Below are 25943 nucleotides of genomic sequence, written 5' to 3' on the forward strand. Positions count from 1 at the left end.
GGAGTCCCATTTGCTTAGTTTGTAACTTTTTATACACCTTGTCTAAGTCATTAATGTGTAAGCAGTTTTTACAGTGGCAATTTCTTTTTTATCGATGATACTAATTTGAGTCTAATAGTCCTTTTCCACTGTGTTAGGTTCAACGATGCTAATGTTTAATTCCAACACTTGTTTGTTTAAAATAGACCTCAAAGGTGAGGCGCCCTCATTTTTATTTTCAAGGTGCTGCAAAATCCAGTAATAGGTGTGTTATCATCTCACCCCTTTCTAAATGCTCTTTCAGCTCCATTTATTTTAAATTGCCTGAATTCAGCAGAATGTCTGGAGCAATTTAGCTTTCAGTAGTTACTCTGGTTCCAAAACACCTCACGTTTCTGTGTCCTTCCGATGACATTTGGTAACTTTTCCCTTACCCACCCTTCACATTCTGCTGATGCTGTTGCATGCTTGTTTTTCTTTCTATTTGTAAAGGACTTTTGGTTTTTAATATTAAATTCCTTGTTGTTTTTCCCAGTTAGTCTATAATGAGAGGCAGTTTCCTCATATTTTTGTTCCTAAGCATTCTGTTTTCAGAACCGTTAGCTGGATACCTGGGAAACAAGCTAGGTTATTTTGCTTTCTTCTTGAATGCTCTGTTGTACCCACCTCTCTCTCTTATTTTGGCAGAATGAACACCCTGTCCTTTATATGGGAGGGAAGGGAAAAGGTTGAGTACAGACACAAGTGCATTTGTAGAGTCTGTGGTTCCCAATTGAGTTTCCATTTGATGGCTTCCATTTTCTGTGGGAAGTAGGAAGTGGGATTATCTGAGAGTGAAGGAGCTGGAGAGAGCCATAGAGATTGAACCGGTTTGTAGTGACACGTGCTTCCCTAGGTGAAGGATAGCAAAACTGAACAACAGGGCTAAAATAAAATAAGTCCAAACATGCATCTGTAGGCATCTCTAGGGCTGAGCTCATGCTCTCCACTGAAACACTGATTCGGCTTTCCTAGAAATATATCCAAAATGTTACTCATTCTTCATTTCATATAGTATTTTAGAAATTGTCATTTTGCTTTCTGAATAGATAGAACAACATTCAAGTCTGCCTTTGTTTAGCTGGTTGTATGATTTAAGTAGATAATATATGATAAAGTAAATACTAAGATGATTTTCACATAATGTTTTCTGAATTTTTTTGAATTAAAGGTGCACACTCAGTTTACTCCCTCAGTCCCAAGGCATGTTGAGTATTTGCTGCTTATTTGAGGAGTTCTTGTGCCCCGCTAGTAGTGGGGCCCCCTGGGGTGAGGCCCTCAGCACTCTCCCTGTGGAAGCCTGCTGGGCATTAACAGGAAAAGATGTTTTACTTTGGATGTGATGGCTTGAACTTCGTGATGTGAAAAGCCAGTGTGGTGTTTAACACGCCTGTTTGAAGAGTGGCTGAAAAATCCGCTGAGGGATGTGACCTTTCTAGAGCGGGTAACTGTTTTCTCTCAGTTCAGATTCCACAAAGATTAAAGATTTCTTTAAAATAAAAAGCTTTGCACAGCAACCAGTTAACAAAGTGGAGAGAAAGCCTACAAATTGGGAGAAAATACTTGCAAGCCATACCTCTGATAAAGGATTAATATCCAAAATATATAAGGAACTCAAACAACTCTATAGAAAGAAAACAAATAAACTGATTAAGAAATGAGCAAGGTACTTGAAGAGACATTTCTCAAAAGAAGACACACAAACACATGCTCAACATCAATAATCATTAGGGAGATGCAGATTAAAACCACAGTGAGATAGCACCTCACGACCCTTAGAATGGATATTACCAAAAAGATGAAAGATAACTGTTGGCGAGGATATGGAGAAAAGAGAACCCTGTACCCTGTTGGTGGGAATGTAAATTAGTAAAATAGTATAGCCATTATGGAAAGCAGTATAGAGTTTCCTGAAAAAACTAAAAACAAAGTTATCAGATGACCCAGCAGTCCCACTTCTGGATATTTTACTTGAAAGATTTGAAATCAGTTTTGTCGAAGAGATATCTACACCGCCGTGTTCACTGCAGCCGTATTCACAGTAGACAAGTTATGGAATCAACCTACGTGTCCATCAGTGGATAAGTAGATAAAGGAAATATATGTAGACACAATGGGATACTATTCAGCCTTAATAAAGGAAGAAGTTCTGTCATTTGCAGCAACACTGGTGGAATTGGAGAACATTATGCTAAGTGAATTAAGCTAAACACAGAAAGACAAGTACCACATGTTCTCACTTATATATGGAATCTAAAACAATTGCACTCACAGAAGCAGAGAGCAGAATGGTGGTTACCAGAGGCTGGGAGCTGGGGGCAACGGGGAGATGATAGTCAAAGAGTATAAAGCCTCAGTTTTAGATAGGAAGAATAAGCCTGATTTATTTTTTTAGATCTATTTTACAGCTTGGTGAGTATAGGTACTATACATTTCAAAATGCTGAAAGTAAATTTTAGATGTTCTTACCACAAAAAGGTTCAATATTTGAGGTGATCTCTATGTTAATTAGCTCAATTGAATCATCCCACATTGCATTAAAAAATCATGATATCACTTTGTACCCCATAAATAGGTACAACTATAATTTGTCAATATAAAATAGAAAAAGTCTATGAGCAAAAAAAAAAAAAAAGAAGTCTTAAGCCCTAGTATTTTTTTTATTTACCTCCCTGCTAATTGCTAAAAATTTTGCTATGTATTTTGCAGGAGTTGAACAGTGTTTTGCAGTGAAAGGAACAGAAAATTATGAGTTGGGAAATAGTAACATTTACATCTGTGCTAATGGTCCTTTTCGATGCCTCAGGAGTAGGTGGTCCCCAGGCCACTTTTGGGCCGGCCTCTGGGTTGGAGGCTTGCCCACGTTGACAGGACCGAGCGCTGGCTGGCAGAAGTGGAGGCTTCCCTGCCCTCATGTAGAATTTTGCTTAAATTGGGTCTGAGGATTGGTTGATCACTCTTTTCCTTAAAGATACCTGAAGGAAAAAAATTTCATAATTTCAGCATCAACTCATTCTAATGTCTCCCAGTTCAAGAGTGATCTTAGTATCTGTTATAAATTATTTTTGCTTTAATTTATGTAGTTTCATTGCCTATTCCCAATGAAAAACAGGCATCAGCCCACACACAGAACAGCATCAGTCGTCACAGAATATTTTTCTTCTTCTACCTTTAAACCTGTTGGTAAACATTTAACAAAAGGAACTTAACTTCCACTATCACCCCATATTCGTTAGCTCCTCTTTCGCTGAGGGAGCTGAGGCTTTCTCAGGAGATTCTTCTGGCATCTTAAACTGCATTTGCGGTTAGCATTATGGTAGCAGCAGCCTGAGTCATGAAAATGGTACTTGGTGATGGAAAAGATGTGTCAGTGTAGAGCCGACTGTTCCCAGACAGGATCTCCGTTTCATGTGCGGTCTGCCCGATTCGCTGAGATCGTAAGAAGCTGTTTTCACTGCAAGTGTCTGCCCTGTGTCCCTGTGTGTGTGGACCTGGATGTGTGCATTTCCTTGTTCGTTCACATAGGATTCAAAGTTTTGAAGCTTAGAAATAGGACATGCCGAGAGACCGAAATAGAACATAATTTATCTTACTGATATACCACGGTCATATTGCTTCTTATTCACAAGAAAAATGAAAAAGAATCTGGTACTTAAAATACCCTTATCTTCCCTCTTTCGTGTAGATGAGTCATCTCACTGGTGATCAAAGCAGATTGGAGACCTGAGTTTTGGTCTCAGGTCACCTGTGTCACTGGAGCCTCTGGCTGGTGGTGAGACCCTTCACAGGGCTCCAAAACTCATGTTTGGGGGCCTTAAATTGGCCACACTGGGTGCTGTCGGGAAGCTAAGGAGGAAACGGGAGGACCAAGAAAACGAGGAGGAGGAAGAAATCTATGGATAGAAACAGGAAGATTAGCAGAAAAGAGAGCCGAGAGAACGAGCTGCCTTGGGGACACTGTGTGTGGTTAGGAAGGGGCCTCCTTACCCATTTCAGTCTTGGACTGCCCCTTTCCTAGCTGGGTGGCCCTGAGCCAGGGGATGTCCCTCCACCTCCCTTTGCCTCAGATTTCTCCTCTGTACGATGAGGGCTGTCAAGGTGTGTGCTAACTGGATTAATGCATTTAACTGGATCAGAATCTGGAATGAAACAAAGACCGAGTATCAGCTGTCATTGATTATCATCAGAAAGGCTTAGCTCTGTGCCGTCCGATATGGAAGCCACCGGCCACAGGTAGCTGCTCAGCACTGGAAACGTGGCCACTCTGCACCGAGATGTGCCCCTGGTGTAAAGTACACATGAAATTTCAAAGGCAGTACAAGACAGGATGCATCAAATATTAATTAATACCTTTTATATCATGTGCATGTTGAAATGATGACTTTGTGTATGTTGGGTTAGATAGAATATATTATTAAATGAATGTAACTGTTTCTTTTTAGTTTTTTAATGTGGCTACAAATACATTTTAAATGACAAATGTGGCTTGCATTATATTTCTGTTGGATAGTGCTGGTCTAGACACTTCCCCTTACATGCCAAGACTAGAAGAAGAAAACCAAATCCTAGATTTTATCGGGGGTAGAGAAACAGTGGGGTTATTGGGCTTGGCCTCGGAAGCATAAAAGGCATTATATAAGGATGGAGATAACCATGACAGGATTAAAAGAAGACTTTCATGATACAGCCTTCCACTTGTACCCCATATTGTGCACTATGAATGGATAGCTTTTATGAATCCTATAAATATTTTAGGAGCAGCACAATTAGGATATGTACATAGTTGTTAAAAGGTCAAACGTTTTCAATGCAAGTGTTTAATCCACAGCTTTTCCAACTGTTTGTTATTTCTTCTTTTTTTAATACTGTGAACATCAAATCATTGTGGAATTGGCCTGGGCCTCTTGTCTACCTCTGAGAGGCCATCCCAAATCCAAACTCGATATGCATAAAAAAAATTGACTTCTTGATGTCTAATGAATACAAACATTCTTAGTTAATTTTTATACTCCATATTTTCTGTGGTCTGGAAAATGTACTCGCTTTTAAAGCAACTAAAAAAAAAAAGCACAAAAAGGAGAAGGCTCTGTTTTCTAAAAGCAAAGAGGCTATTGCAAAGTTGAATCCAGATGCCCCAAGGACTTCTTGTCATTGCTGGGAAGAGATGGGTGACCCTGTCCACAGGGACAGGGAGCTGCAGGGAGTGTGCCAAGAGCTGGTGGGGCTGGGATGGCCCCTCAGTGTACTCTAGCTGGGACAGGATGTTTTGGGGGGAGAGTTGGTTCTGGCTTTGACTTAGCTGGATTTGGCTTTATTCTCCCTTTTCTTGCAGTGAAATATGAGGAGTTATATTGCTTCTCCTTCAACCCCATGCTGGATAAAGAAGAAAGAGAACAAGGCTGGATGCTGATTGATCTTAGTGAAGAATACAAGCGAATGGGCCTCCCTAATAATTACTGGCAGCTCAGCGACGTGAATAGAGACTACAGAGTGAGTGGAGGCATCGAGGGAAATCCAAATGTTTGTCCACATGCAATCCTGGTTTCAGATAGCTCAGCATAGCTTTGCTTTATCTCCTTTAGATTTTCTAGCTCTTTGTAGACATACATGTGTGCATTTCCAGGTCTCCCTTGGTTGTTGCCAGCTGTATTTCCTATCTGCACCTAGAACCAAAAAGTTTGAACGAGGGAAGCTTAGAGACCACCCTCTCCAGACCTCTCCGCTAATGGTTGAGCAACTGGAAACGCAGAGGGGCCCAGTGGCAAGGCTGTTGGTGGGAGAGCTGGCCGGGATCTCATTCTCCCATCAGGGCTTTTTATAGTGCAGGGAGTGATTAGTGGGGAAGGCAGAGAGACTCTGATGGCAGTTTGGCAGCAGCTCCTCTGTGTGCTCACTGAGCTCTTGCTTGGTTCGCAAGGTCACCAAGAGGCTTCCCCAGAGAAATGTGTCTATACTTCCAGGAAAGGAGTATGGAGAGGAAGAGAAGCCAGAGTGGCAGAATTAATCCCATATCCTCCCTAGTGATTGGCTTGCAAATCAGTAGTGGTTTCAATATTAATTTTTAAAATATTTTAAGTAACAAAAGTCATGTAAGAACATTCCAGAAGATTTGCAAAAGAAAGGAAAAAAAAAATACCCACTATCCCATTGCTTCAACACTCTTCCGTTTTAAAATTTTCCTTCTTTTTTTTTTTAATCTGTGTAGTTGGATAACTTTTTTCTTATATAAGTAATGCATATGCATTGTTGAAAATTGGAAAATATAGAGCAAGAGGATGTTAAATCACTTAAAAATGCCATCATCCGGAGATACTCACTGTTACTATTTTTGGCAGATAGTCTTCCAGGATTTTAATGTATATATTAATGGTTATGAATGCACACACAAACCTATTCAAATACATATAACAAAAATGAAATCATAGCATGTGTGCCTTGTGTCCTGCTTTTCTTCATGTAACATGCTGAGATATTTTCTTGTCAGTAATTATATTTTGTAATACAAGGCTGGGCACAGGCGCTCATGCCTGTAATCCCAGCGCTCTGGGAGGTCGAGGTGGGAGGATCACTTGAAGTCAGGAGTTTGAGACTGGCCCGGGCAATGTAGAGAGATCTCATCTCTACAAAAAAACTTAAAATTAGCCGGGTGTGGTGTTGTGTGCCTGTAGTCCCAGCTACTGGGGAAGCTAAGATGGAGGATTGCTTGAGCCCCTGAGTTTGAGACTGTAGTGAGCTAGATTGTGCCACTGCACTCCAGCCTGGGCAACAGAGCAAGACCCTGTCTCTGGGAAAAAAAAAATTATATTTTATAATATCTTTTTTAAACATAGCATAATGTTAACATAGTATGGCTATGTCAAACTCTATCTACCTCCTCTCTAATTTTTAGACATTTAGATTATTATTTTTCACTATTTTAAGTAACATAGAACTTCCTAGTAGCTAAAATTTTTCCCACATTTTAATTTTTTTAAAGTATATATTCCTAAAGGTGGAATTTCTTTGTCAAAGGGCTTACAGAAATTTTTGTACATATTGTCAAAAAGAACTGTGCAAAGCCTGTGCCAATTTATATAGATTCTCAGTGGTTGTGAATGCTTGATTCCTTGTACCGTTACCAACAAAGAGTTTAATTTTTTAAAAAATCTTTTGACAACTTGATAGTGGGCCAAGTGATTTCTCAATCTAATCTGTATGTCTTGATTTCTTGAGTTGTAGCTTTTTATATATTGATTGACCATTTGTATCTGTCCTGATAATTGACTATTTCTGGTCACATAGTTTGAATCCTGATTATTTTCTAGGCCTTACCACAAAGATTTTCTACATTGCTACCTAGTCTTCGTATGAATGAATGAAATCACTCTATAATAGTTCATCCAAGAAATGTACCATAATGTACTTAAGTGCTTCCCTGTTAATTGGCGTTTAGATTACGCAGGAGTTTTTGCTCTATGAATAATTCTGGGTGCAATATATCTTTGCCTATGATTTTCCCCAATTTTAAGTTATTTTCTAGGAATAAATTCCCAGACTCTATCCAAAGGTATAAGAGGCCTTAATCATTATAAAGTATCTGACTACGTTAGTAGTCAGACTAGTTTATTCTGATATTAAAGCCAAACTTGCCATGAATTTTTCACCTTGAAATGAAGGAAAATCCAAGTTTAGTAAAGAAAATTGGATTTTTTTTTTAATGTGACTCATCCTTGGGCCAGGAAGAAAATGAGGCTGAGCCACATCGTGCAGAATAATATTTTCTTGGAAATACAGGTTCTTCCTATTTTTGATGAGATTTCCTTCTAGAATTAGCGTCACCAACATGACTCATGTTCAGTCACTAAGATTCTGCATTGTGCAGACTGCAAAACATGAGTTACTCAGCATTTCTTTTCAAAAGTAACCCAGCAAAACAAACTGTGTTGAAACAGAAAAGGTAAAAACCTGGGGGATTTTCTGATTTTGTAAATATCACTGACATGGGGAGGAGGTGGTGATGTATCCTTAATTGTTATCAATTTAGAAATAGAATACAAATTGTGTTCTTTTGGAAAATTTATAATAGTCCGTGGATGGAGTTGTATCCTAATGTATTCCTTTTGATTTTAATGAACCTCATTGTTGAGAAAATATTTGCTTTTTCCTCCCTTCTCTTACAAGTTATCTTATTTCTTACTTCTCACAAATCCTTTAAGGTAGGTAGGGCAAGTGGTGTCACATGATGGAGAAGAAACTGTTGCCCTTGGTAGAAATGACACCAAACATGGGAGATGGAAATGAAGTTCCAGAACCAGTTCTGGTATTTTCTATTTGTGTGGTTTTGGGCGGCTAATTATTATCATCAACATCATCTCTATCATCATTATCACTATCCTTATTTATAAGACATTTGCTTATGGTAGTCTAACTCTCTAAGATTTCCTCTTATGCTTAACCCCTGAAGTTATCTTTATTTAAATAAAACAACTGATATTCATTATTAGATTAGAATTTTAACCTCACTCTCTTGGAATAAAATTTAAAATATCCAAACCAGTGATTTTATTTCTGTTCTCTACAGCTGTATTTTATGTATTATATATTACTTGATTTTATTTACATATAAATCATTTTATGTTGTTCATACCCTTCTCCCTGTTCATCATAAATTCATTGCAATACATTTTAGGTTCTAAATGTTTAAGAAGAAAGTTGTGTATATCGATATCTTGGTCACTGAAAACTAATGCTTACCCCAAAGTGCTCAGTTGAGTGATTGGTCCTCAATAAATACAGAGGTCTGATTAAGATCCCTTGGATGGCATCTTGGATGGATAGTACCCTGCAGTGTAACTACGTTTACTGGAAGGTTATAACCAGGTCAGCAAAGACCTGTTGTCCTGGAAATGTGAAATCTTCAAGGCTGGACATTCTGTTGCTCATTTTTTCCCCTGAAACTAACAAGAGTGCCTGGCGTATAGTAAGTACTCAGTAAAAGCTTATTGAATGAGTAAAAGAATTACCAAAAAGATTCCTCTTGGCAGGGCCACACCAAGGCATGTGGGCACTCTGGACAGGCTAATTTATTTAATGGAGGGAAAAGAAAATTGTTTTCTTTTTCTTTTCTTTCTTTCTTTCTTTTTTTTTTTTTTTTGAGACAGGGTTTCAATCTGTTGCCTGAGTTAGAGCGTAGTGGCGTCATCATAGCTCACTGCAACCTCAAACTCCTGGGCTCAAGACATCCGCCTTCCTCAGCCTCCTGAGTAGCTGGGTCTACAGGCAAGCATCATCATGCCTGGCTAATTTTTCTTTTTTTGTAGAGACAGGGTCTTGTTATATTGCCCAGGCTGGTCTTGAACTCCTGGCCTCAAGTGATCCTCTTGCCTTGGCCTCCCGAAGTGCCAGGATTACAGATGTGAGCCACCACACCTGGCCAAAAATTGGTTTCTTTGTTCATAAAAAAATGCTGAAATGATTAATTTACTAATCCACTTTCGTTAAGGCAGAGTCATTGTGAAAAAAATTCAGGAGAAAAACATTTTCTGTTCTTCTGAACTTCTCATATTCTCTTCGAAATTTTCTTTTGTGATTCTCCAAACCAGACAAAATCTTGGGAGGCATATTGAGTTTTAAAATTTAGTGACATAAATTGCATTGTGCTATGTATTTTTTTTGGTCAGAATTTTGACTACAAGTCTGTGAGCTTGTTGCAAAAATGCTGGCAAACATTGCTAAGATGTTTTTTTCTTTATTGTCATAAAAAGTACATAACATAAAATTTGCCATCTTAGTCATTTTTAAGTGTATAGTTTAGTAATGGTAAGTATATTTACGTTGTTATGCAACAGGTTTCTAGAACTCTTTTCATCTTCAAAACTGAAAATCTATACCCATTAAACAATAACTCCCCATTCCTGTCTCCCCCGACCCCATCCCCGGCAGCTACCATTCTACTTCCTGTTTCTATGAATTTGACTACTTTAGATACCTCATATAAGTGGAAATCATACAGTATTTGTCTCTTTGCAACTGGCTTATGTCGCTTAACATAATTTCCTCAAGGTTCATCTATTTTGTATCATGTGACAGGATTTCCTTCCTTTTTTAAGGCTGAATTATACTCCATTTTATGGATATACCACATTTTTTAATCCATTCATCAGTCGATGAATGGGTTGCTTCCACCTTTTGGCTGTTGTGAATAATACCTGGTGAACATGGTTGTACAAATATCTCTTTGAGACTCTGCTTTCTAGTCTTTGGGGTAAATATCTGAAAAGTGGGATTGCTGTATCATATGGTAATTCTATTTTTAAATTTTTTAAAAACCTCTGTACTGTTTTTCATAGTGGTTGTCCTATTTTACAGTCTGACCAACAGTGTACAAGGGCTTCAGTTTCTCTGCATAGTTTCCAACACTTGTTACTTTCTGTCTTCTTTTTCTTTATTTTTTATTTTTTTAAGAGACAAGATCTTGCTGTAATATGTTGCCCAGGCTGGAGTCTAACTCCAGGCTCAAGCAATCCTTCTGCCTCAGCCTCCTGAATATCTGGGACTACATAATTTTGTCATCTTTTTTTTTTTTTTTTTTTTTTTTTAAGTAGTGGCCATCCTAACAGTTGTGAGGTAATACATTATTGTGATTTTATTTCCCTGATTATTAGTGGTCTTGAGTATGCTTTCATGTACACATCATCATTTGTATATTTTCTTTGGAGCAAGGTATGTTCGGGTCCTTTGCCCCTTTTATTTGTTTGTTTATTTATTTTTTTAGAGATGGGGTCTTGTTAGCTGTCCCGCCTGGTCTCAAACTCCTGGCTTCAAGTGGTCCTTCCCCCTTAGCCTCCCACCTTTGCCCATTATGAATGGAGTTATTTGATGATGTTGTTGAGTAGTTGGAGTTTTTTAAAATATATTCTGGATAATAGCCCCTTATGAGATACATGATTTACAAATAGTTTCTCCCATTCTGTAGGTTGCCTTTTCACTCTTTTGATTGTGCCCTTTGATGTGTAAAAGTTATCAAGTTTGATGTAGTCCCCTTTGCCCATTTTTTCTTTAGTTGCTTACGCTTTTGGTGTCATATAAAACAAATTAATAGCAATGTTATAATGCCTTCCGCTTATGTTTTATTCTAGGAGTTTTATAATTTTGAGTCTTACGTTTAGGTCTTTAATCCATTTTGAATTAATTTTTGTGTATGGTAAAAGATAAGGGTTCATCTTCATTTTTTTTTTTTTTTTTTTTTTTTTTTTTTAACATGTGGATGTCCCCAGCACCATTTGTTGAAGAGACTGTCCTTTCCCCAGAGAGAGATCTTGGCCCATGTTGGGGGTCATTTGACCACATACACCAGGGTTTATGTCTGAGTTCTCGATTCCATTGGTCTGCTTATCTGTCTTTATGCCAGTACCACACTGATCACTATAAAATATACATGGCTTTGTAATATATTTTGAAATGTGCAGTGCAAGTCCTCTAACTTTGTTCTTTGTCACAGTTGTTTTGGCTATTTGGGTTCCCTTAAGAACCCATACGAATTTTAGGATGAATTTTTCTATTTCTGAAAAAAATGCCATTGGGATTTTGATAGGGATTGCCTTAAATCTGTAGGCTGCTCTGGGTAGTACGGACATCTTAACAGGATTAAGTCCTCCAATCTTTGAACATGGAATGTCTTACCATTTATTTTTATCTTCTTGAATTTCTTTCAGCCATGCTTTATATGCAGTTTTCAGCGTAGGATTGTTATTTTCATTTTCCCTTGAGGGTACTGTCTACTTTGATGAAAGCAGGATGAATTTACATGCTTCTGGCTTGCTAAGAAGTTGTATCTTGAAACCTGAGTTAGCTGGCATCGTGAGTCTGATTGTTTTTAGCTTCTCAGAGCTCCTCATGCAAGTACATCAGAGCGCCCTATACTTAAGCTGTGACTCGTGGAGCTTTCCCCTCGATCCAGTGCTCTGGGAAAGGCAGGAATCCTTGCAACTGGTGTGTTCCTAGAGGGGAGGCCGTGACAGCTGGTGCCAGCCTGGCCACTGTCGACCGGACTCAGGTTTCTGAGCTCTTGACCCTTGCACATGCCAAGCCATGCAGGTCTACACGCTTCTACTCTGGACACTGAGAGCTCTGGGACGCCTAGGGGGCTGGAGGCCGTGTCAGTAAGGAGAGCTGTGTGTGGATAGACAACAGTAAGATCTCTGAGTTGGGGCCGAGAGTATTAAGGAGAGTGGGCTCTGGGTGTTTTTTTTCTCCCTTTGGTCCCACAGGGCCATGACCTGAGCTGACCTGTGTATATTCCGGCTTTGGAAGTCCCCAAGAGGGCCCGGCAGGAGCTGCAGACTTCCCCGCTCACCTCTTGCTGTTCAGAGAGGCTGTATGAAATAAGCATGTTGAGAAATCTTGCCTGTTACTTACTCTTTTTTCATTTAGTCGTAAAACTTTGCAGTTCCTTAGTGGTGTTGTAAGGAAGAACATAGGTAATCCCCAACTTAGTGAAATCCTGCTTATTTCCTTAGAAAAACTGTTATTTTAAGAAAATGTCATCAGGCTGGTGCAGTGACTGCATGTCTCCTGAGCCTGTGACAAGCAGGTGTGGTCCGTGTAGTCATGTTCTCGCTGGCCGCCTTCAGGGAGGCTCAGACCGGCACGGGGGAGGGAGTGTCGTGTCTTGTGTCGGTCATTCATTCCAGTTAAAGCTCTCTGGGTCCAAGTTGGTTGGGCCTTCCGTTCTTGCCATGGGATTTTCCTCTAGCATCTCAGTGCCAGAGCCCACGTTAAACTCTTTGGTAATCTTCTCTCCTAAAATGTCCTTGGTAGAATCCTGAAATTACACTTTGGGCCTGTGAGATCCCTTCTGTGGCCCTTTCATCTGCCACTGCGTGGTGTTTAATGGTCTGGTAAGAGAGACAGCGGAGGCAGGTGAGCGAGGGCATCCTCACAGAACATCCTGTAGGATTGGATCCCAGCCGTGGTGGGTGTGCAGGGCCCTTGGTCTCATCTTCCAGAGTGGGGAAGGTGGGTGGAGATGGACAGATCAAGTATTTCCCCTACTGTTACCCCTTCTTGAGGACTCTCTTGATATGCCTAGGAAGATGCTTCACTTCCAGGAAATAAATAGTCGCTTGAGGAAGCTGCTATCTGAACAGTCTTCACTCGCAAAAGGATTGATTGATCGGTGTGAAAGCAAAATACGTGTTGAGCAACAACAGCATCAACTACTATCGCTGTTGCCACCACTGATGTTTCTTTTGGCTCTAATGGTTTATGAAGTACATTGCCGTGGATGTTACCGGATTTGATCTATCATAACCCGGCGAGATAGTATTGCTGTAGAATCTGTTTCAGAGATTAGAAAAGCAAAGTGCTCAGTGTCGTTGGGTTTCCCCAAGGCCGTAAAGTTGCTAAATCAGAGTCAGGTTCTAAGCTGTTGATTTCTGATTCTAAACTGCAAGATCCTTCCAGGGCACCAGAGTTTGCACTGTGGTAGTCACCGCCAGAGGTGCACAGAAAGAGTACATCGTTTCTTACCGCTTACAAAATCAACACATAAGAAACAAAAATAAAGCTGTTATATTGTGTGGTAACGTGTGGTGCATTAGGAAATCAGATTTAGAAATCTGCACGAGCTGGTAGGTCAGGAAGGAAGCTTCCAGAAAGAAGTGGAATTTGGGTGGGCTCTTGAAGAAGGGATGAGATTTGGGGAGGTAGAGGGCAAGAGTGTCTGGGGAGGGCATCAGTTTGCCTGACAGCTCAGAGGCAGGAATACACACCCCGACAACTTCACTCTTGTGCTTCTATTTTAGGAAAATTGTTTCCCAGGGTCAGGCTGTCTTTCAAATAACTGGCAGCTAAAGTTTTCTCAGCTGCTAGGATGCAAAATTGCAATTTTGCATGAAAGGAATGCACTACATTTGATGAACGGAATGCTCAATTGTCACTATCTTGCCTTGCATAAAGAGTCCTTGGAGAGAAAGGACAGTGCACAAGGACAGGACGCTAATGGGTATCTTGCTTTCCTTTTGGTTTCCTCGAAATGGCCTCCTCTGTGATGTGGTTAAGGGAACTTAAACATGCAACCTATCAGGATGGGAAATGGACTGTCTGGTGGCGGTTCACAAAGCATTACTAGATCGCCTAAAAAATTCCTTTGTATTTTTTGGTGATAGGTTTGTGACTCTTACCCTACTGAACTGTATGTTCCCAAATCGGCCACGGCACACATCATAGTGGGGAGTTCCAAATTCCGGAGTAGACGGCGATTTCCTGCCCTTTCTTACTACTATAAAGAGAACCACGTAAGTCTCAAGGCATGCTTTTGTTTTACACTTTGCTTTGCTTGTTTTATCATAAACAGGCATTTTTTGGCTGCCTTTTGCTAAGAGAGAGAGAGAGGGAGGGAGAGAGAGAGAGTGTGTGTGTGTGTGTGTGTGTGTAAGGTGTGTGGATATTCTGGTGTATGGTACAACACAATGCAACTGTGCCCAAATCGTTACCTCATGTAGAAGTTGACTTTCCTTGTTTATTTGACAATAAAGTAATGGGATAGATTCAGAAGATACCTAAACTTCATCATCCAAGTGAATGCCATCTTCTTCCAAGAGGCTTGGAAGGCTCTTGATTACTCAAGCAGTGCCGGAGATCCTTGGTCTGCCTATTTTAGAAAAGCTCCCAAAGACAATGGCACATTTTTTGTTTTTGTCTTTTTAGTGGCATGTTCTTTTGAGTAGCCTCAGTATAAGAAATCTTTGTTTATTGAGAGAGTGGGTTTTTTTTTTTTTCTAAATATTATCTGTAAAAGGTAGAATTGGGTTTGTCTGTAACTAACAGAGACCTTAAGTAACAGTTGTTCTAATAGGATAGAACTCTTATTTTCTCTCCCATAAACCTCCAAAGCTGGGATGCCTGGTGTCCTGGCTCTACACCACCCAGCCCTTGGCTACCCAAGCTCCTTCCACCTTTCTGCTCTGCCAGACCTCGGGTTTGGCTTTTGTCTGCCTGGTGCAAGAGATGACTTTGGTACCCATTGTCACCTCCCCACCCCAGGCAGCAGATACAGGAGGGTTCATGGTGTGTTCCCAGCTCTTTTGAGGAAGGCTTCCAGGAACTGCCACGTGCCACTTCTGCTCACATCCCAGTAATCAGAACTGCACAGGGCAGGGGAGAAAATACAGTCTTATGGGTTGCCATGTCAACAACTAAAATTCGGAGTTCCATTTCTGTGGAAGACAGGAAACCAAATTTGCAGGAACAAGAATGGTCTTTGCGATCCACTGTGGATGTTATTTGGCTCCAGTCAGGTGAGAAAGTTTGGTCTTCAAGCTCGATACTATATTTTTGGATTCAAAGCCAAGGGAAGCTATAAGTAATTGAGAGAGGGCAGTGTGTGTGTGTGTGTGTGTGTGTGTCTGTGTGTGTTGCACATGCTTGCATCTGTAGCCAGGGGCTAGAGCAGGGTCTGAGTCAGATTCTAAGGGCGGCTTCCAGAAATATTTTGAGCAATGCCAGCTTCCCCAGAGGAAGCACATAGCCTTCTGTGTTGCCTGCTCTGAAGGGAACTATTCATTTAGTGGTGTAAGTTCTGTTAATTGGAAGGATATAAATTATCTTATTTTTAGTTACACCCACTGGTCCTTAGTCTTTTCCTAGCTCTGAATTGGGGCCTAAAGAAAGAAAGCATTTTATTGCTATGCTGTATTATTTAATTCCAAATATATTTCAGCCTACGCAGAACTGGAGCAGCTGTTAGAGGCAAAGGAGGATGTCATTCTCCTTAAAAAAAAAAAAAAAAAAAAAAAAGAAAGATGGCATGAATAAGGATGTGGAATTTCATGATGTTGTATTTGAAGGTAGGATGCTAGTAACATTCACGTTTCTTGTAGCGTCCATTGATGAGCAGGAGAGGAGATGAATTCGAGAGAGGAGAAAGGATCTTTTATCGTTGTTTCAGAGGTGGGATTGGGCAGGGTATTTAGAAGGTGAGGACGATACCTGCCTAGCTTACTCCTTTTTGAGATTCTTGAGAAAAGGGACCTTTCCTTTTTTTTTTTTTTTTTCCTTTGTAGTCAGTGTGAGCGTTATAGGGAGCAAGTGTGTCCTGTGTCAGAAAGGATAGAATTTTTAGCCATGAGACCTCAGAGGCAGCTTCCTCCCCTGCTGACTTCAGACCCTCACGCTGCGCCCCTGCTCCCAAGTGCTGTGCTTTACCTGATCTACAGGCCTGAAAAGGAACTCACACAGCAATTAGTTGTCGTTTAAGAGACTTGATTTGCTATACTTAAAATTTTAAAACAGAAAATATTTCAAGTTTTAGCTGTTCTTACGAGGTGCAAAACAGAGACATGTTGCTAAGCTTTGCTCCCCGATCTGGGGACCCGCCCACTCTCCCACCCGTGAACTAAAATCTACAGTGCAGGCAGAATAATGATCAACTTCGTGTTTTCTAATAATGTTTAGATTTTAATATGAAGGCTGATGATATAAATGCTTCAGATTGGACTAGGGCTTTTCAGGAAGGGAAGTCTTATTACCAAAGGTGGATTTCTGTGGTTTCAATGGAAGACGCTGAAATACCAAAGGAATTTTCTGTACTGTCACTGCTCATCAAAAGCCACTCGTCAAACAGGCAGTCTTCCACGAGGGGTAAACAGGTGCAGATTCCATGAATTTGCTGGTCTTTCTTCCTTCCTTTTGACATTTTAGGCTTAAGACGATGTATTTCTACCCCAGTAGATCTTAGGCTTGTGAATAAGAGCACTACATTGTATAGTGAAAATATTGTTCCCTATGTGTCATTACCAAAGGGACACTTCAGATTGTGGCGGTAAGATGACTTGGCTAATACTGGGCAGTGAGAATTGGTGATTGGATTGAGAGAAGCTTGAAATGTATTGTACGTACATTTCATATATTCAGGTATGAACCTGAAGTCCCGTTCAGGGTCTTTTGATATAAATGCCCCTGGTGATGGTACGCCATCCCCTTTGGGGCAATTGTTGTCATGTTGGTGTTACGATCCTGTCCTGTTCGCTGGCTGGTGAGGGAGGGGTTCCTGCCCTGGGTTATGGGGATGGCCAAACACGCAACACTGGACATTGGACGGATGGGACCGATAGCAGTTTATCGGTCACGTGTATTCCGTGCCTGGGGTGGGGAGGGGACAGCACATGCCATGAAAGGCCACATGAGGTTGCAGAGGGGAACAGAATGACAACCAGTGGCTGTGAGAGGCTGGCTTTGTGTTGTAGTATCAAGAGGCGGCGGGGGGGGGGGGGGTGTCACCCCTGGTTCCTGCAGGAAGATGTGATGAGCTTCTTTGACTAATTCCATGGGCTGCAGGGAACTGAAACCTGCTACCTGGGCATGAACAGCGGCTGCACCCGCTCCGTTGGACAAGGAGACTTGTTTAGCTGGGGAGCCTTCCCCATTGGAGCAGCGTGTGGGAGGGAACTTGCAGTGAGGCCACTTGAGGTCCTCCTGGTTTTACTGGATGTCAAGGCAACTCCTAATATTAATTGTAGGCCTTACACGGGTTATATAGAGCCACCCGGGCTCCCTTTGGGTATCCAGCTATTAACAGCTTTGCAGATCATGCATGGTTAGAGATGTGTAAATGTCACCTGTGTTCAGAATTCTGTGTATGTTTATATTTGAGAGTTCTTAGAATTTCTCTATCCTTTGTTCTTTATTATTTTTTTTTAAAGGAGGAAGTTTTACTTGAAATTGTACACAACATGGGCTCCCAAATTCACAGTAGAAATTTCTGGGAAGCAAAACTGTGGGAGATTTCTGATGAGGCAATTTTCCTTAAGAAAAACACAGACCTTCTTACTCTCTTTTTATAATGAATATTTATTGAAACTTCCTATGTGTTAGGCACAGTTCTAGGAGTGTTATATCCCTTATCACAGCCTGTAGTTTTAATGTTTTACCCATTTTATAATTGAGAAAACTGAGGTTCAGAGAAGATACATAAATTACCCAAGATCATACAGTGAGTTAGAACAAAACTGGGAGCAACAGTTCTGTCTGGATTCAAATCCTGGCTTCCTCAATTACTAGCTGTGTGACCTTGAGAAGTTACTTAACCTCTCTGTGCTTTGGTCACTTCATCTATAAAGAGGAACAAGTAATACGATAATTAGAAATATGATAATTGGAAAGATCAAATAAAAGTATACAAAGTTCTTATAATAGAGCCTGTCACATAAATGGTCAAAAATAGTAAGCCATGAAAAAATGTTGGGTATTTTAATTATCACTAGCATCGTAAATGAGAGGCTCCCCTGACAGTCTACCACTGAGGAGTTTGTCGTCTCTGCTCTCAGGCCGCTGACATCACTGAGAAATGCTGCCAGGGCATAGTAATACTCTGTCAAGCATCCGACTAGCTAGGCTGAGTGCAGGGTGTGCAGAAACGCTCGGGGACCTCTGACTGTTCTATACAAAATCAAAAGCCGTATGTCAACAATCACTGCGTCAATCAAGAATTTCAGCTGGAAATAACATCTATAGGTTGTTAAGAAAATGTGACTACAAAATACCAAAACATAGTCTGTTTCATAGGTCTGGTTCCACTTACTGGCCACGTTTCCTAGTATAGCTCTATTCTGACATAACCCGTCCTTTCAAACTAGCTGCTCCCACCGGGCAGGTACTGCGAAGTAGCTGCTGTCGCTCACTGGCTCCGTTTCGTAGCTGAGTGAGTTCAGGTGTGAGCCTTCTCACACACATTCTCACTGTGGGATTACGTTCCCTTCCCCATCGAACCCTTCTGATAGAATCTGCCAGAATGCCTGGTGGCAGCTGTCCTGCGCTAATCTTTCTTTAACCCAGATAAAGTACCATATAAAGCCAACTCAGAGTGGCTCTCTCTCCAGGCAGAAGTCCCCCCGAGCAGGGTGGCAGACTCTGGCTCCTTAAAGATCAAAGGAAACGGGATCCCCGTGAAAGCCACCGGTGGCCACTTGCTTCCCCTCCAGTGGACACAGCTTGCCTTTTGCTGTCCCATCACCTTGCTACTTGACCTCCCCCCAGCCTGCCGTCCCCCTTCCGTGTTCACACCCACTGGTCTAGTTCCTCTCCCCACTGCTCAAGCACGAAACGACTCTGAGTCACTCTGCTGTCACTTCGGTTTGCTTCCCACGCCCTGTGCCCGGGCCTCCTGTACTCTGAACCTGGCTGTGGCCCCGGATGTCCTTGAGCCTCTTCAGTAACCCTGTCTCTACTGAGGATGATACCAGAACCCTCATATGGTCGCCCAGTTGTGTGTCTGGCCATTGCTCGATTCTCAGTCCTTAGAGCTAGTGAGCAACATCCCCACCCTCTCCGGTGAGGAGCGCCAGTTCTCTGGAGAAATCCACGGAGTTGCCACGTGGTCCTGGGCTGGGCTTTCAGGACAGTTACGCTGTGGCTGGACTCAGAGCTGGGGTCCCCTTCACGGACAGGACCCTGCAGCGCAAGCACCCTGAGCGCCTGTGACGCCACGTGACTATTTCCCAGTGAAAGTTGTCCCCTGTCAGCCTGCCCACGGGGCTTCTCTCTCAGTGGCAGCTCGGGCTTCCATCACAGCCCAAACTTCCCATTTAGAATCAGAATTGGTTTTTGGTATTTGTGATCTTTTTAAGTGGGCTAGTGAAAAGGTGATGAAAAGCATTAAAAAATAATTTTTTTAGTAGTCTCTTGCCATTAATAGTATCCTGTAAGTTTTAGGAGAACAATTATTAATTTTGTATTTCCACTTTCCGCAGGAAAATGAGACAGCATCAGTGGGAAAGTAGGTTATTTCAGTGGTGTTCAATTTCATGATTTAGATCCTATCTAAACATCCCTGCACATTCCTGGTGTCTTGCACAGAGAGGCTTTTTGTACTGCTTGCCCGTTGCTGGTTTCTTTGACTGAATTAAAAACAAACAAATCTTGATTTCCAGAAAGCTCTACCACATTTTCATAAGCCGACGTGGGGCGTGAACGCGCCAGTGTTCTGCAGACATGCTCAGAGCGTCTCCGGTGGGTGCAGTCGCCTGACGGTGCTGTGTTGCTCTGACCTTTCCCCTCCAGGCCTCCATCTGCCGGAGCAGCCAGCCCCTGTCCGGGTTCAGTGCCCGGTGCCTGGAGGATGAGCAGATGCTCCAGGCCATCAGGAAAGCCAATCCAGGAAGCGACTTCATTTACGTTGTCGACACTCGGCCTAAAGTAAGTGTCACCATTTCGATGCGTGCATTTGCAGGTTTGAGTCACGAAGCTGGAGACAGACTGCCATGGCTTGCACAGAGGCCTTGCACAGTGTCTGGGCGCCCTGAGGGGCTGCTTCCTGGAGGTCCTCAGCTCCTGCAGCCCCTGACTGTGTTAGGGACATTTTATGTTCCCCTGCTCCTGGCGTGGTGCTGGGTGCAGAGTGGCACACGATAAATGAGCGTGGTTTAATGTTGGAGCTCGCTCTCCTAAACACACCAAATTATTATCTGATTTGTTTGTACAACAACCCTTTCTGCTCTGACAATATGAAGTTTCCGTGAAGCTCCGGCAGTGCCATTCCTGTGATGGGGTCACCTTTACTTTTTCAAATTCAGCTCGTGGTGATCTGTACCTATGACTTGGAAAGATGTATAAACTATAATGCCAAGTAAACAAAACAAGTTATGAAATAATATGCATACTGTTGTATTTGTGTAAAACAAAAACTATACGTATGTAAAAATGCATAGAGAAGATCTGCAAGGGTAAACACTAAGCTACTAAAATTCCATGGAGAAAGGAGCAGGATTTGGGGAGACAGAGAACTTTGTACTTGTCTGTTGGTAGAAAAATATTATTTTATAACTGCACTTATATTGATGTGTTAATTTTCTAATTTAATAAAACAGCCAATAGGAAGTAATAGAGTTAGTCACCAAAGGGGAAGCCCAGTTGATCTTACACTTACCTCCACTCCAGCTTTACTTTTTTTTTTAAAAAGAGAATCAGTGTTAGGTCCAATAAAATTTCCAGGTTTGCTCCTTTGATGCAATTCTTTCAAAACCAATCAGCAAATGGAGCCTCCCAGGGGACGTGATGGTGAATACACGGAAACACAGTCACCCACAGGTCCCTTGACTCTATAGGACAAAAGGAGAGGACAGAATGAAATGTCCTTTATTCCACACATTTGCCATTGTAATTTCTAGCCAATAATGGAAATGTACCTGGACCTATGACTGATGAGAAAGATGGACGTGCAGCTGTGTCTCTGTGTGTGGTGTGGAGAGAGGTCCAAGATGTCCCATTAAGCAGCCAGAGTGGGATACGGAAACGATGTATGATACAGTCCCCCTGAAAAAAAAAATGGGGGGAATGTATACTGAACTGTTTACAGTGGTTTTCCTGTAGGGTGAGAGGTTGATTTTTAAGCAACTTTTTAATTTCTAAATTACAGTTTGAAACTTTTTTCATCATAAAAAGGTTAAAAGAGCATAAGGACCTTAAATGTGAAACAGAGTTACTGTGAGACCCAGTAATGCCACTCCTAGGTGTGTAACTAAGAGAGGTGAAAGCATGTCCACATAAAAAATTGTATATGAATATTTGTTCGTTATTACTAATAGCTAAAAAGTGCCGATAACCAAATGTTCCTCCACTGAGAATGGATTTGTAAAATGTGGTATATCCATTCAGTGGAACGTAAAGGAGGATGAAGTCTTGATACACACTACAACATAAGTGAACCTTGACAATGTGATGTGAAGTGACGAAGTCTGTCAGAAAGGAACCCATATTGTGTGATTCCATTTACATGAAATGCCCACAATAGGCAAATTCATAGCAATGGTTTTTAGATCGATGGTTGCCTAGGTCTGGGGGAGGGGGAGGGAAGAAATGGAAGTGACTGCTAACGGGTAGAGGATTTCTCTTTGGGGTAATGGAAATATTCTAAAGTTAGATTGTGCTGATGGTCGCACAACTCTGTAAACGTACTAAACACCATTGACTTCTATGTTGAAAATGAGTGAATTGTGTGAATTCTATGTCAGTGACGCTATTTAAAATAGAACGCAAGGAAACAGACATTACACCAGGAAGGAGGAAATAGGACTAACAGGAGTGACAGCTCAAGTCTCTTAAAAGTATCCACTGTTAACAGAGGGCAATTCTGGACGTAGCCTGTACTCGCTGGTGACGTGAGAAATCATGGGAACTGGATAGTACCCTCGGGTAGGTAGGCACTCAGACCCTGGTAGTTTTTGCTGAGCTTCATGTCACCAAATTTCGGGATTCATGCTCTGGATCACTTAACTGTGATGTTCTCCTGGTATAAGATCAGTGCCCTGTTCACAACCTTGACCTCAGAACAGTCCTGTCTGCTTCGGACCCAGGTCTGGTAAGGGGTAGCTGTGCGTGGCAGTGAGTTGGAGAATTACTCTCGGATGCCGGATGAGTAGATCAGTCACGGAGACCAATGACGAAACAGATCTTACAGCGAGATCACGTTCACATTCTAGCAGATTAGAGGTAAAGGCTCCCTCTCTTGTAAATACGTTTTCAAAGCACAGCACACAGATAAAAGCTTCAAACTGGGGGCAGAAAAATAGCTTCTCTGCTTGAAGATTTTTCACTTGCAAGATGCCAGAAAATCTCTGACTTTTACTGTTCTCTCTTGATTTGTGCTTTAACCCCTTCCTGCTCACACTGCCTGCCTTTCTTAATCCTCTTTGCATCTAAGCTAGGAGGAGCTGTTCTGAATTTCCTAATACTTAGAGATGATTGAATGAATGCCTGCTTCTGAGACAGGTACACTGAAGACAGGGTAAGAAAAGAAAAGAAAAGAAAAGACAAGGAAGACCAGACAGGGGCTTCACTGAGTAGAGATCGGGAGCCCTTTTCCTATCCTGGTTTTCCAGGTTTCAACGCAAACAGATTCACCGACTGACTTAAGGGCCAGCGATCCAAGTTTGTGCTGTGTTATGTAAACCTTCTAGGAAACGCACCAGCTGTAGAGCCGGGCATATTCCAGATTTAAAATAAATTAATCCAAAGGATTTGATCTGAAGGGTATATTTAGCACTAAGCGTGTTTACTCTCGGCGATAAGCGGTTTGACGCTGATCCATTAAAGAAAAGTGGGGTCTTGCACGAGCCGTGCCCTCGTCTCACCTATATCCACGCACACGCACTTAGCGTGAGTTTTAAACTGTTTGCTTTGCGCTTTCATTCTTTTAAAGATTACGTCTGTTGATTTTTGTTCCGGAGCGCGTTAGGCCTCCCCAGTAGCCAGGAGACGGGGTGGATGTTTGCCATAGAAGGTGTGGACAGGGGTGAACGGGCACTTCCCAGCTTTGCTCCCAGGTTTAATTTTAAAGAGAAAGGGTTAGGAGGTGGCCCGGGCAGTCGTCCTTTGAGCAGCACTAGCCCCACAGAAGAGCTTCCAGAGCCGCCTGTTCAGATGAAAGGCTTCGGAACTGCTGTTGACATTGAACTCTCCGGAGGCAAAGGCAGTGAGGTCCTCAGGCATGTGTTGAATATCGGCGTAAAAAAATCACTCCCTTTGGGTCATATTTTACTGCTAGGGTTTGGTGCCTTAAGAAAATACGGAAAAGTGTTGATGCAGTATTTGTTCATTGTGTTGCATCCTTGGTCATGACTTTATCGTTAATTTGTTCTGGGACTTTGCTGAGCTTGTAAAAATGCCAGGCACTTTCTCATTTAATTCTTGTAAGAATCCTGAAAATTAGGAGTTTTTTCTTTTTCTTTTTTTTTCCTTTTCATGGATAAGGGATTAAATTTAAAGAGGTTGTTAAGTAATTCATCCAAGGTCACACAGTTCAGGGCCGATCCCAGATTCAAATCCAGGCTTATCTGACTGCAAAGCCCATGTTGGGCTTGGCCATGATGGTTTTGTCTGTTACAAAAACTCTCCAGTGGAGCCTGGTGGCCACTCTGGGACCCAGGAAGGTTGCCACCTCTGAGTGGACACCCAGGGGAGCTGGAGAAGCCACCACGAGCTCATCCAAAGTCAGGCCAGGGCCAGAGGAGCACACAGGGCTCCACGCCACGCTCTGAACCCCAGCAGCTTTGGCGGAATCGCTGAGCCGTGAAGAGAAGGGGCGAGGTTGAGGCAGGCACCTGCCACAGTGACGCTCAGCCCTTTGTCCTTGCTCCTTCTCCAGAGACTGCTCTGTGGTTATGCCCTCTGATTTCCTCACATCAGTGAGTTTTTGGTTGGGTAACAGGATGTCATGAGGAATGTTTTTCTTTTTCTCTAGGATTGGTGATTAGATGGTTGTACCTCCACACTGCTTGGTCTAGAACGCCCTCCCCTCTCTCTCCGTCCTTGCGGATTCTGTTACAGCCCAGCCCAAGCTTTCACTCTGTCATGAGATGTTACCCTGCTCCCCAGCCGGGTGGGCTTGCTCCTGAGTCCAGCTCCTGCCACGGCCGCTGTCTCCCCTATTCACTCAGCTCCCACCCAGGCCTGGTGGGATTGTCTGTGGCCACTGGCGCCATGTGCTTTCCTGTCCATACTCAGTTACGAGCTTAAGACTGCAGGGACAGCTTCCTATTCATCTTCTTCTTCCACCCATTGCCTGGCGCACAGTAGGTGATCACTGAGTGTTCATCGAGCAACGACAGAGTTCTTTTTGTTTCATTTATAAACTTCTGTCTGCATCCAAAGATGCTGCGACGTTCAAATAGCAAAGTGATCTTGTGTTAGAAAACAGGGTACTTTTTCCAGTCCTGTTTTCCACGTATCTGTTGTGTTTTTTAAACATAAAGTGAAACTGGGGTGCAGTTACCCCTAGGGCTTTATCTACTTCAGGATTTTTAGGAGCTGAAATGAATAACTTTTTCTTTGGTTGTGACATGGAGTTCTCAACCAAAGGGACAGAGGACCAAATTTGACTTACTAATAGTGAGTTGTTTATGTAAGGGATACTATATATTTATATCTACCTGTCATCTGTCTAATATCCAGGATAACTTCTTGAATTTTTATCAGTCGTAAAACCACATTTCCTGCGTTCAGGGTTCAGCTTTGGCTGTATTATCATGCTAGATCCTGTAAAATAGGTGGAGATCCTGATGAGCTACACTTTGGATGGTAGATTAAATACTGCCACCTTCTGTTCACTATGTGAAGTACATGTTGACTTTGAGAAGGTTATCGTGTGTTGCTCCTTTACTTTTAAGGAAGACTACCAGTAAATTCTCCCAGATCACAGATAATCATCTATTTTAAATTGTGAATATAGAGCCTTAATTATAGAGTAAAATAATAACAGTATTTTGATTTTTATTAAAAACAGTATCTCTATGCTGAGTAGGCTTAACCTGAATTATTCAAGATATAGAATAAACAAACCGTAAGTTCATGTAACATAAGGATACTTGAAAGCATCCTATGAATTTGTTCTGTTTTATGAAGCTTCTTATAAAGGATAAGCTTTGGAAAATCATTATATAAAGCAGTGATATTTTATAATAGTTTCAGAAGAACAATATCTATATAATTTAATAATTTTAGAAATTTTTTTCCTTTAAAAATATTTAAACTTTTAAAGCACGAAAGCAAATTGTCTTAAAAATACATTACTTTAATATTTTTTTTTGATTAAAGCCAAAACCTTTATTCTCATAGCAGAGAAAGATGACACTCTTGTGTGGACTGGGGACAGTGTCCCGAGGGGCTGATGTCCCCAGCTGATGTCCCCAGCTGATGTCCCATGCGCTAAGTTGTGGAGCAGGACTGCTACGGAAATGTGAGGTGTCTGCCCACCTGAGCCCCTCTGGCGACAGCTTGCCCTGGGCTGTTTTATTTTCCACGTCTAATACATTTTATTCCTGTTGTTTAAATGATAAACTTAATGTATGTTCTTTGTAACAATGAAAGGGTACAGAGTATATCTGAAGTCGTATTGGTGGCATCCCCTACACTTGCCACTGTCTGTCTTCCTGCTGTAACTGCTGCCAAATTAG

At 41.8% G+C, this 25943-nt stretch overlaps 1 protein-coding gene across 1 annotated transcript in view; it reads left to right on the forward strand.

The window, feature by feature from the left end:
• The window catches only part of MTMR7 (myotubularin related protein 7), a 55921-nt gene that overhangs the window by 2753 nt on the left and 27225 nt on the right, over positions 1-25943 (forward strand). The window contains exons 2-4 of the mRNA XM_069484923.1: positions 5351-5508; positions 14166-14294; positions 20056-20190. Of these exons, the coding sequence (XP_069341024.1) occupies positions 5389-5508; positions 14166-14294; positions 20056-20190 (384 nt within the window). The 5' untranslated portion in view covers positions 5351-5388. The remainder of the gene's footprint in view (positions 1-5350; positions 5509-14165; positions 14295-20055; positions 20191-25943) is intronic.

The sequence above is a fragment of the Eulemur rufifrons genome, chromosome 12, assembly GCF_041146395.1.
Source record: "Eulemur rufifrons isolate Redbay chromosome 12, OSU_ERuf_1, whole genome shotgun sequence".
NCBI lineage: Eukaryota > Metazoa > Chordata > Mammalia > Primates > Lemuridae > Eulemur > Eulemur rufifrons.